Source organism: Curcuma longa, chromosome 6 (assembly GCF_044706935.1).
Source record: "Curcuma longa cultivar G26 ecotype Majalengka, Jawa Barat chromosome 6, ITB_CL_G26_1.1, whole genome shotgun sequence".
In the NCBI taxonomy this organism is placed as follows: Eukaryota; Viridiplantae; Streptophyta; class Magnoliopsida; order Zingiberales; family Zingiberaceae; genus Curcuma; species Curcuma longa.
Genome location: NC_133866.1, coordinates 2,851,496 through 2,861,871, shown reverse-complemented (window position 1 = coordinate 2,861,871; position 10,376 = coordinate 2,851,496). Strand labels below are relative to the sequence as shown.

At 38.2% G+C, this 10,376-nt stretch overlaps 2 protein-coding genes across 2 annotated transcripts; both read right to left on the bottom strand.

Moving 5' to 3' along the window:
• Positions 1 to 1,759: 1,759 nt before the first annotated feature.
• Positions 1,760 to 3,056, bottom strand: LOC141830782 (uncharacterized). The gene is made up of 4 exons (XM_074718207.1): positions 2,975 to 3,056; positions 2,820 to 2,891; positions 2,504 to 2,731; positions 1,760 to 2,110 (listed from the first exon to the last, which is right to left on the bottom strand). Exons 2-4 carry the CDS (start codon positions 2,886 to 2,888, stop codon positions 2,057 to 2,059), a joined length of 351 nt encoding a protein of 116 aa, XP_074574308.1. The 5' UTR covers positions 2,889 to 2,891; positions 2,975 to 3,056; the 3' UTR covers positions 1,760 to 2,056.
• A 597-nt stretch (positions 3,057 to 3,653) lies between these two features.
• Positions 3,654 to 6,610, bottom strand: LOC141830780 (putative disease resistance protein At1g61300). Its single transcript, XM_074718205.1, has 2 exons — positions 6,337 to 6,610; positions 3,654 to 6,172 (listed from the first exon to the last, which is right to left on the bottom strand). Exons 1-2 carry the CDS (start codon positions 6,608 to 6,610, stop codon positions 3,654 to 3,656), a joined length of 2,793 nt encoding a protein of 930 aa, XP_074574306.1.
• Positions 6,611 to 10,376: the final 3,766 nt, after the last annotated feature.

Here is a 10,376-nt window from a genome sequence, read left to right as displayed (position 1 = left end):
TGTGTATTTTGTTGTTTTGATGTAACTTATGCTACTCATTTATCGTACTGAAAATTACCTTGTAGCTGTGTCCATTTTTAGTGCTTTTGTTTGGTCGGAACATTGTACTAATTCTTAACTCGAGGTAGCCATTGATCTGGTGCTTTTTGTAATACTTCAAAATACATTAATAACCCTGATTTTTCTAACTGCTTTAGAATTCACACTTCAAATTTGTCGCAACCAATCCCGATTTCCTTGTATGATCAACTTTCGTAACCAAATTTTAGCTTGAATAATTGATCTGTATACTTGGTTCTTCTGATGATCTCCTTTCATATTTATGCTATTATCATACTGTCTAAACTAAATGCCTGCAATTGCATTTGTAGACTTTACTAGGATTTACTTCGGTTTCTTGACTTGTAAATCATTTGCATCTTTTGCAGTTTTCAGTGTGCGTATCCGTATTGGGAACCAGACGCCGACGGCCAGCAGTTCCTTTCCACTCTTCAGAAGTTCTAGGATAAGCAAACACATTTAGCTCACGTTCCAGACCTTTTGCAGACCCGGCAATGGCAACCCACTCGAGGCTTGAGCGGCCAACCTGATATTGTCCACAGATTCACTCCAATTGTGTTAAGCAGTAACAGATACTTCCTGAAAAATGGCTGTCACCTGGATTCTCCATTTGCGATCGGCCGCGAACTTATGGATCATCCATATATTTTGGATTGTTATCATCGTGCATCCAAACCTCTCGAGGTGCCAGAAAACCAAGAAGATTTACCTTCGCCAAGAACCGAAGTTGCTTTCAAGCCAATCCAAGATTTCCCTGCAAGCCAGAACACTCTGAGAGCTGAGGTTGAGAACAAGGACCAACATTGGGATCTCCCATTTGCCGACCGGCTACGATGTGATGATTAGATTCCAATTGTTAGAGGTACCTGTGGATGTAACGGTGTTTTCTTAGGAGCTTGGCAATGTGTCACTATACCATGTATTTTCAATTAGATTCCAATTAGATTCTCTCCTAATTAGTGATAAGGATTAAATATATTGTATCAAGTTGTTATTTGAATTTTATTGTAAACTGTTTCTGATATTATGTTTGCACTGTTGTAGTATTGTGTTGAATCTAATGTGATTAGCACGTTGATGTAAAGGTGAACTACGTTATATCCTTTCTGTTCCTTTACTTTGTGATTTGTGTTTTGGTTCTATGCTGGGTATGTTGTATATTGTTTCTTCCTAGAGAGGAAAACAGTTTCGCATGTAGCTTTGTATTTAGGTATGTTCCTTGTGCATATAACTATATGCAGCTGCTTGAAAAACAGTTTCGCATGTAATTTTATGCCAGCTTGTGAACGATTATTTATTACTCTTCAATAGAACCTTCGTCCGTTAATCTACTCATTGTTTTAATTTTGGATCACGTCTTTCAAGCAAGCAACACCTTTAAGGTAAGAAAATTTTCCTCGTTCTTGAAATCAAAATGCTGCTTGGCCAACAAAACAAAACAGCTTTACAATTCATACTACTATTTGTTCCCTATACATGACGGATAAGAAATATTGATACAAAATTATTTTCCTTCACAACAGATGCACTCTCTCTAACATATTCTAGGTCCTTGGGTTCCGACTATAGGCCCGGCCAAAGCACCTCCTGTCTCTGCAGCCACAACATTTTCAAACTGATCAATTGAAAGCTGTCTAACCATACCGCCCAAAGCACCTCCTGTCTCTGCAGCCACAACAACCTGTATAATTTACACACTGAGTTTCAAGTTCAAAAGAATAAATTTTAGAACTGTTAAAGTTGAAATAGAATGACACTTGAACTGTTGAAGTTCTTTTGTATTTTGTCTTGTGAATTGCTACAAATTATTACACAAATTTAAAATCAAACAATAATTCTATTTACATTTACATGCCAATACAGATTGAACTTTGTAATACGTTGATTAGTAGTAAATATCAAGATTAAAAAAATTCACAATTGGTGTAGCTTCTGATCGAAGGATCTGCCACTTTAATTGTGGTTGAGACTGGTCTCCCAATTGGTGTAGCCCAATTTAATTGTGGTTGAGACTGGTCTCCCAATTTGATGGTAGATCTTCATAAATAACCTGAAAAATAGAGATCTTTATTATTATTCATCAAAGACAACAAAAAAAGCACTTGCAAAAGACCAACTAAATTACTGCAATTTGTAAGACCAGATTAACAGATCACAAGATGTACAGCCATTTGACAGTAATTACTTCAACAACTTGAGATTTAGTAATATCTAAAATGTCTAATATGATTGATATTGTTATTCTGCTGATAAATAGACCTCATTAGTGGAAGAAAAAAAGACAAGTATTCAAAGAATCATTTGGCAGATTTTCAATATCTAGGATCATGATCATGAAGGTACAAATGTAGCATCATTGCTTCCTTCCATGAAGTTGTAAAATAAGTGTCACAGTGGAAGCATAAAATAAGTATCACAATCAAAGTATCAGAAAAGCATAGACCTCCTCCAAGATAGCTTCCGAGAGGAATGTATCTTTGTGCATTCTTGATTCTACAGTATACTTCAACAAAGTATGTTGATCACCCAGCTGTTCCAGAATCCAATTCCCCCGAAATGAATCAAAGTCTCCTTCAACTTGTTCAAATTTGATTTTGTGCTCATAGTCTTCACATAAATCTAAAACCACGCGTGCATGAAGCACCATATACAACAGGCCTTTGCAACCCTCCTGCAAACATAATTTACTGAAATTTTAAGAATGTAAAGGCTACAAAGCTTCCAAAACATTTCAAGACAACTAATTCCATGAAGGCTACAAAGCTTGTTTTCTTTCTCCAAGAGTTTTCAAAGCAATGATATCTTTTGTCGTTGATGATAATCCTCATTGCCTACAAATTCGAACATTAAAACCACATGTCAGCAAATGCACAAACATACATAAGAAAAAATAAGAAAAAATAGGGTTAGGGACCTTCGGCTCGCGAGTAGCAGGGGCGAGGCTGAAACTCTGTGGCGAGGGTGAAATCCTGTGGCGAGGAAGAAGAGCTGCTCGCGTGTCCTTGCGCTCGCGAGTAGCAGGGGCGAGGAAGAAGAGCTGCTCGCGGGTCCTTGCGCTCGGGAGTAGTAGGGGCGCGGCTCCTTGCGCTCGGGAGTAGTAGGGGCGCGGCTCCTTGCGCTCGCGAGGAGTGGTGAGGGCGAAGCGGAGGCGCGGCGAAACCCTAGAGAACAGGGGCTTCGGGCGCGGCGAGAGAACGGGGGCGAGGGGCAGAATGTCGAGGAAGAAGAGAGCTTCGGCGCTCGCCTGGTTCGCGCGAAGCAGAGGGGGGGAGTGGAGAGGAAACCGAGGCGAAGGGGAGCTTCGGCGAGGGGAGCTTCGAGGGGGCTTCGAGCGGAAACCTAGCGTCTTCGCGAGCGGGAGAAGAAATTCGGGAGAAGAAAATCGCGGGCTGGTTTGGGAAGAAGGAAATCGCGATTTTCTTGGCCACGCACGCGAAGACGCGAAAATAAATCCACGTCAGCAGTCCACGTGAGCAGACGCGCACCAGACGCTCAAAACAGGCGCTCAGTATAGCCCTACTGTATATATATATATATATATATATCAAGACACAATAAAATAGATAATAAATGATTTGGTATGAAAATATGTGTTACCTAAAATAAGGGGTGAGGGAATCCTTGATGCTCTCGTCATCCCAATCCAAATTGTTCCACCAATTGTCATCACCTTGAATCAATTTTAATCTGTTCTTCAATATTTCAGCCCCAAATGGTAATTTTTTGAGCTTGCGGCAAAAAGTCACATGTATATATTCCAAGTAGGGAAAATGGAACGGTCGATTTGCAATGCGATTAAGGTTCTGCATGTCGTCCAAAATCAAGCGCTGGATGCTAAATCTAGAGATGGAGTTGGAGTTCCCTACCTGATCACTTATTAGTTCCTTCATTTTTGGACAATTGCCTATCCGTAGAAGATTAAGGCATGGTAGTTGTAGAACCCAAGAAACATCCTTCAACGCATAGCAATTAGTAATATATAGTTCACGGAGGTTGTAGAGCTGGACTCTATTCAATGAAATCTCTTCCAATAGTTGTAGGCCTTCAAAATTGAGTCTCTTTAAACATCCGAAACTTGCCGCCAACACTAATCTTTTTAATCCAAGAACCTCAATGAACAACATTTCAAGGTCACTTGCCATGCTACTCCAGTGTGCAGTGCCCAAATCGTAGTTTGAAAGTTTTGAAATATTCTTTCCAGCCAAAGTGAGTTCCCATACGAAGACATTTGGTGGTAACATGTTGAGTCGCTCAATATTATCTGTTGTAGCATTAATGCAAATTCCCACACTTAATTGATGACATCCTTTGAAACATTTCAACTCATCCCACCACCACTCAGGTGTAGGATAAATTTGTCTTATATCCAACCACCTGAGCATTAATAAATTGGATATCGTCCCATTGGATATAATCTGAAGGTCATTACGCATTAAAAGCAAGTACTCTAATTTGCACAGGCAGCCAAACTCAGGTGGTAGTCTTCTAATAGCATTGAAGGACAAGTCTAAATATTGAAGCTCAGATAAACTACCGATCTCCTTGGGAAGCTCTGTTATATCACAAAAAGCGAGATCCAAGTATGTCAAATGAGGCATGCTTGCGAACGAACTCAGAGGAATTGTTTTCAAGACTCTGTTGCAACGGAGAACCAACATAGAAAGTTTTGGAAAAGTGGAAGCTCCATACTCTTGTAAAAAAGTAAGCTTATTCCTCATGAATGATGCTCGCTCTGCTTCATGCCATTCTTCTTTTCTAGGTAAATCACACAATCCAATTCCTGCTTTTACAATCCATTTTCTTTTGTTCCCCTCCGACCTAGAGACCATCAACAGTGCCATGTCTCGGATGACATCGTGCATCTTTACACCTCGATCTATATAAGGAAGGTGTTTGTCATTACATTGTTCTAGCAAGGATGCGGCCACAAGAGCTTCCAAATGCGAGCATCCTTTAGCGAAAGCTTCATTGATTACATTAAATTCATGAATTATGCCGCAACCTATCCAACATGGTATCAACTCAGAAAATTTATCAATCTCATAATCTTCGGGCCACAAAGCGCAACACAAAAGACATTCTCTTATGAAGTCATTCTCTAAACTGTCATAGCTCAACTTGAAAGCTTTATACATGATGAATGAATCTTTTGAAAGACCAATGGTTGTCCACTCATGTTTATCCCTTATTTGATGAAGAGCTTCATTCCAAGCTTCCCAAGACTTTTTCCCTAACATGGCTCGGGCGACGGTGACAAGAGCGAGTGGAAGACCTGCACATTCTTTAGTAAGTTCTTTAGCAACGAACTTAATTCCAGCATCTGAGTTGAGAACATCCTTGTTGCTGTTCTCCTCGAAGAGTTGCCATGCTTGAACTGGATCCAGACATTTGACTTTGATTTCTTTTTTTGCTTTCATTTGTGCACACACGGTCTCACTGCGGGTCGTGAAAACCACAACTTTATGCATCTGTTGTTGTTGCTGCTGACCTCGCTCAGTAGTCGAGTGTGCCATCCCCAACAGTTGAAGATCCACATGTTCCCAAATGTCATCGAGAAGCAGCAAGCAGTTTCTGTTCTTCAAGTAGCTACACAACTTATTACCACAAGTTTGTTCATCGTCGTTCTCTTGCAGTGTCTGTAGTCCTAGACTCTTAGCAATATCCATCTGAAGCTTTTTCAATTGGCAATCTTTGGAGGCCACAACCCAAATAACACGATCAAATCTTGCATGCTTAAGAAGATAGTGTTGTTGGATGCTCTTCAACACGGTGGTCTTACCGACACCGCCCATGCCATTGATGCCTATGATGTCGCCTTTTCCACCATCGACGTAGCCCACAATGTCCTCCATATACGACTCTATCCCAACGGGCGATAGGTGTGAGATGGGAAGCATCACGGTGGTTTCTGGAGGCGCAACTGTGGCAACCGGATCTAGTCTATCAGCTCGGTCCATCAATTCTTTAATGTCGCTGAGCTTCTTCGCCACTCTTAGTAGGATGGAGCAGCAGTTTGATGATTCTCGGATAGGGACATGATCTCCTGCTTCTTGTATTTGACTAGTGCCGCCAATTTGAGCTTGATTGAAGCAATTATTGCAACTGAAGCAACCTGACGATCGAAACAATAACTTTTTTTGTTTTTCTGTCCTCTCTTATATATAGATAAAAGCAGTACGTAGTAGCTCGTATGGATTAAAACACAAAGACTTGCAATTGAATTATATTAGAGTAAAAAAAAGGCAAAAAGATATATACGGCAGAATTAATACTCACCGATGCTTTGGAAATCCTGCTCGACATCAGCCACTTGATCTTCCAACGTCTCCACCTCCAGTAGCCAATGGCTCACTTGGTGGGTCGGAATTCTCCCCTCACGCTCTGCCTGCTCGATCTGGTCCTTGATGTCGTCCCTTTTGCCTCTCAAGATTGCCATTTCCTTTTTCAACTTCACGATGCTAGATTTTGGCCTTCCCAACCTTAGCGATGCCCACAGCCCGCTCAAGCAACTATTGACATCCACGTCGAGATTTAGGTTGATGCACGCCATGGACGAGGAGAAGGTAGCTAGCAACTAGAGCTTTCTTTCTTTTGAGGAAGCAAGGGAAGGGAAGCGAAGGGAAACAAAGATGAAGAAAGTCCAAAGATTGGTTCTTCATTGCATCGACACTCGTGCCACTACGCCATGTGATTGCACCATGTTTACAGCTTGAAAAAGGACAGCACAAGACTGCCACTTCACTTAATTAATGGATAAAAGTCAAATATCATCCAGTGCCACTGGATGATCAGCTAATACAATAACTTTTTTTGACCAGGCTTAAAGAAAGAGAGACATCTCTTTTATATACTCAAGAGACAAATTAAGGTTTTTGGGGCATAGGTGAGTTGGTTACAACGCAGCAGACTTGCAGAGAGGGCAAAGATTCGAATCCTGGCGAAGCCAGGCAATATCCTCCTGCGTCGTAATTAATCAACTACACTTTCTCGATTTACCTCCTCACAGATGGTCGTGGGGTCGATCGTGTGGGGCCGCTAAGGTGGCGGATCCATCTTTTTACAGAAGAAAAAGAGACAAATTAAGAGAAGACGTCTTTCATCTCCATGATTGGTTTAATCACAAATAAGAGTTTCTATATCAAACAACATTATATATCACCATTTATATATCATCATTTATTTTATATTATTTCTTTCTCTTTAATTTCTATATCTTTTATTCTTTTCTTTTTTTTTTATTTCTCCCACGACCGAAAGAATAACTTATTTTAATCCAATTACTATTATTTTTCTTAAGATATAGAAATTAAAGAAACTTAGATAAAAATTTTGAATATTTTTTAAAATTGAACGTGATTTTGCAAATTGACTTTTTCTTTTTAAAAAAAAAAACAAACTGTTTTGAACATACATTTTAGAACTGAAGGTACCAATGAAATTGTCGACACCTTACCACGAGGTGATCGAGTAATCTTAGTGCATAGAGAGGGAAGGAAATTAAATAGATTTTCGTCCAATTTTGATGGATAAAAATTGAAGAACAACATTAAGCCAATACTAATTGAAAAACAAAATTATGACTTGTGATTGCACAAGTTTACAGCTTGCAAACGGACAAGACAATTATTATAGTGCATGTGCAGTGATAAGTACAGCATATATTATTCCACGTCTTAATTTAATATTACCAAACATTATTATTTTTCCTTTCTCACGATGATCCAAATTAAGTTCCTATTTAACAGGACTATAATATTATCTTTTATTATTCTTGTTTCTTGTCGATCTTGTTCTTGCCTCTCAATCTTGCCATTTCCTTTCAAATTTCTGGATGCCAGATTTTGGCCTGCCCCAACAGTCCACTGTGGCAACTGTTGATGTCAACATTGAGATTTAGTTTGATGCAGTCCATAGACGAGGAGAAACTAGCAACAAAAGATTTGCTTCTTTTTCAGAGTAAGGGAAAGGAAGCAAAACAAAACAAAAATGAAGTAATTAACAGTCAACAATAATGAGAATTAATATAATAGGAGATCATTAGTGGTCGTTGTTTTAAGCTTCGATAAAATCAATATTTAAAAAAAATGGACGGAAGATTTAATTAACTTTTCTGATTAAATTTAGAAGCAATATTCTCAGGTGTATAATAGATCAGCATCTATTATGCCTTCTTTCAATGATGTGCCTGCATGCATCACTTTTGATTGGCAATTACCTTTGCTTTGTATTATTAATTGCTTTATGACAACCACTTCTGACCTAATTTTATTAATTAATTAATCGGTTAAATAATTAAAATTATAAAAGTTGATGAACATGAGTTGGTTGCACAATAATTAAAAAAGTTTGATTCTTCCCATCCCTCCCATAACTGAGGCTAAGGGATAATATAAAATAATTCTTAAAAAAAAAAATAAAATTATTCATCCACATCCATATAAAGAATAAAAAGATACTCTTGAAATTTATTGTATTTCAGAAATGTCCCCCAAGATATCAAAATCTCGTAGTAAAGGTGGGCATAGACTTGGTCAAATGTATTTGATTCTACTTCATTTCGATAGACAAAAATCTTCAAGAAAATTTATTTTTAAAAAAAATCTTTAGCATAAAATTTTTGAGTAGATTGGTTGAGTTTTTAGTTTTTAGGGTTAGTTAGTCTCCAAGGAGAGAGATATAGGACATATATTCCTATTTGGTATTTACAATTTCCTTGTTTGTTTTGACACTCTTGGGATTGTGTTTGGGACGCTTTTGATAGTTCAACCGAGGATCATAGAGCCATTCTCAAGAATCAATGGATTTGCACCAACAAAGACAGGTTTTGTCAGAAGAAAAAAAATTAATTTTTCTGTGATTAGGAACGATTTAAACACTAAAAATCTTTTCAATAAACTAGTTAGTTTCAAAGTTGTTTGGTGCCTAAAGAGAAATATATACCATCGAAAAGATCATGTCTTTTCATATTCGAGTGGAAGAGATGACTTCAGTGGAAGCAACAAATTCAAATGATGATGGTTCAGTGTTGTGCATCAGACATGTTCTAAGAACCAATGCCTCTGAGAAGAAGTACACAACCGTTCATATATATAAGAACATGGTTTTGGAGCTCAACCAAGGAATTCACAGCAATCAGTTTGCTTTGCAGTTCTTCTCTCTTGTTGTATCTGTCTCATGGTTTAATTTCCACTTCAGAAATCAGTTTGAACACTTTTGGAACAAAAGAAAGGCACTTGTTTGCTTGATTCTTCACCCTTTACCCACAATTTTTTGGTCCCTCAGCTCAGATGACGAGGATGAATCTAGCTTACTGTGTGTGACATTACTAACTAAAGAAATGGAGACTTAGCTCAATGCCAATGATTGAGCTCAAGGAAGATTATGGTGTGCACATGCATTCAGATAATTGTCACTACCTCTTTAATTACCTGTAATTTAACATGTTTAATTTCACTATCCTTTTTGACATTGTGTAAGCATGGAACACTTTGAAATTTGATCATCATCAATTTTATTGGTGCAGCTTCAGAAATTTTCTGTGGAAATGCATTATGTGCATACATCAATTTATTAGAGCAGTTCATAATTAAGTAATGCGAAGAGGATAGAACATGACGACAAGATTTTAAAAATATCGAAGAGGTGTTGTCGTCGATCGCTTTAGATACATGTCGAAATAGTCAAAGAACCCAACAATTTGACTGCCCGCGATCGGAACAATGCCCTGCAACCTTCTTGCCCAAGGTAGTGGTAGAAGTGAAAAAAAAAAATTAACTAGTAAATATGGAAGGAGACTAGTTATGATAAAGCGGTAGAAGATAAGACCATTTATGGTATAATTCTTAGATTACAAAGTAGTGGTGAATATTATCGCAAATAAAGGGATTATCCATCATATATATATAGGGATGAGGCTATCTTTTCTATAGAAAAGGTGAAATCTATCACTCTAGCGGTTCTACACGGTCGGCCTCACGATCATCTGTGAGATAAATCAAAAAACTACAGTTGGTCACGACGGAGAAGAGTATAGATTTGAACCCTTGTCCTGCAACTCTGCTTCGTCGTAACCAATTAACTCAGTTATGCCCCGCGCGAGGGTAGAAATGAGGCTATCATATACTCATGTGATTTTAATCTAAATGTTTATTTAACTATCAAAATTCATGACCAATCTCAACTTTCTCAATCGTTAAAGACAAATATAACTGCATTTAATTTGTTGTCGGTAAAAAACATATGCTTTCTGAATTTAATTCAAATATTACAAGTCATAGGTCCCTATTTATACATGAGTATAGGGACTTATTCTAGAC

Excerpts from the sequence above, each read along its gene's own strand:
- LOC141830782 (XM_074718207.1), bottom strand. The coding sequence starts at position 2,888 with ATGAGGATTATCATCAACGACAAAAGATATCATTGCTTTGAAAACTCT. Across the intron at positions 2,732-2,819 it reads GGAGAAAGAAAACAAGCTTT|GAGGGTTGCAAAGGCCTGTT; the intron begins GTAGCCTTCATG and ends TTATGTTTGCAG. Across the intron at positions 2,111-2,503 it reads CGGAAGCTATCTTGGAGGAG|GTTATTTATGAAGATCTACC; the intron begins GTCTATGCTTTT and ends TCTATTTTTCAG.
- LOC141830780 (XM_074718205.1), bottom strand. The coding sequence starts at position 6,610 with ATGGCGTGCATCAACCTAAATCTCGACGTGGATGTCAATAGTTGCTTG. Across the intron at positions 6,173-6,336 it reads GCAGGATTTCCAAAGCATCG|GTTGCTTCAGTTGCAATAAT; the intron begins GTGAGTATTAAT and ends TTCGATCGTCAG.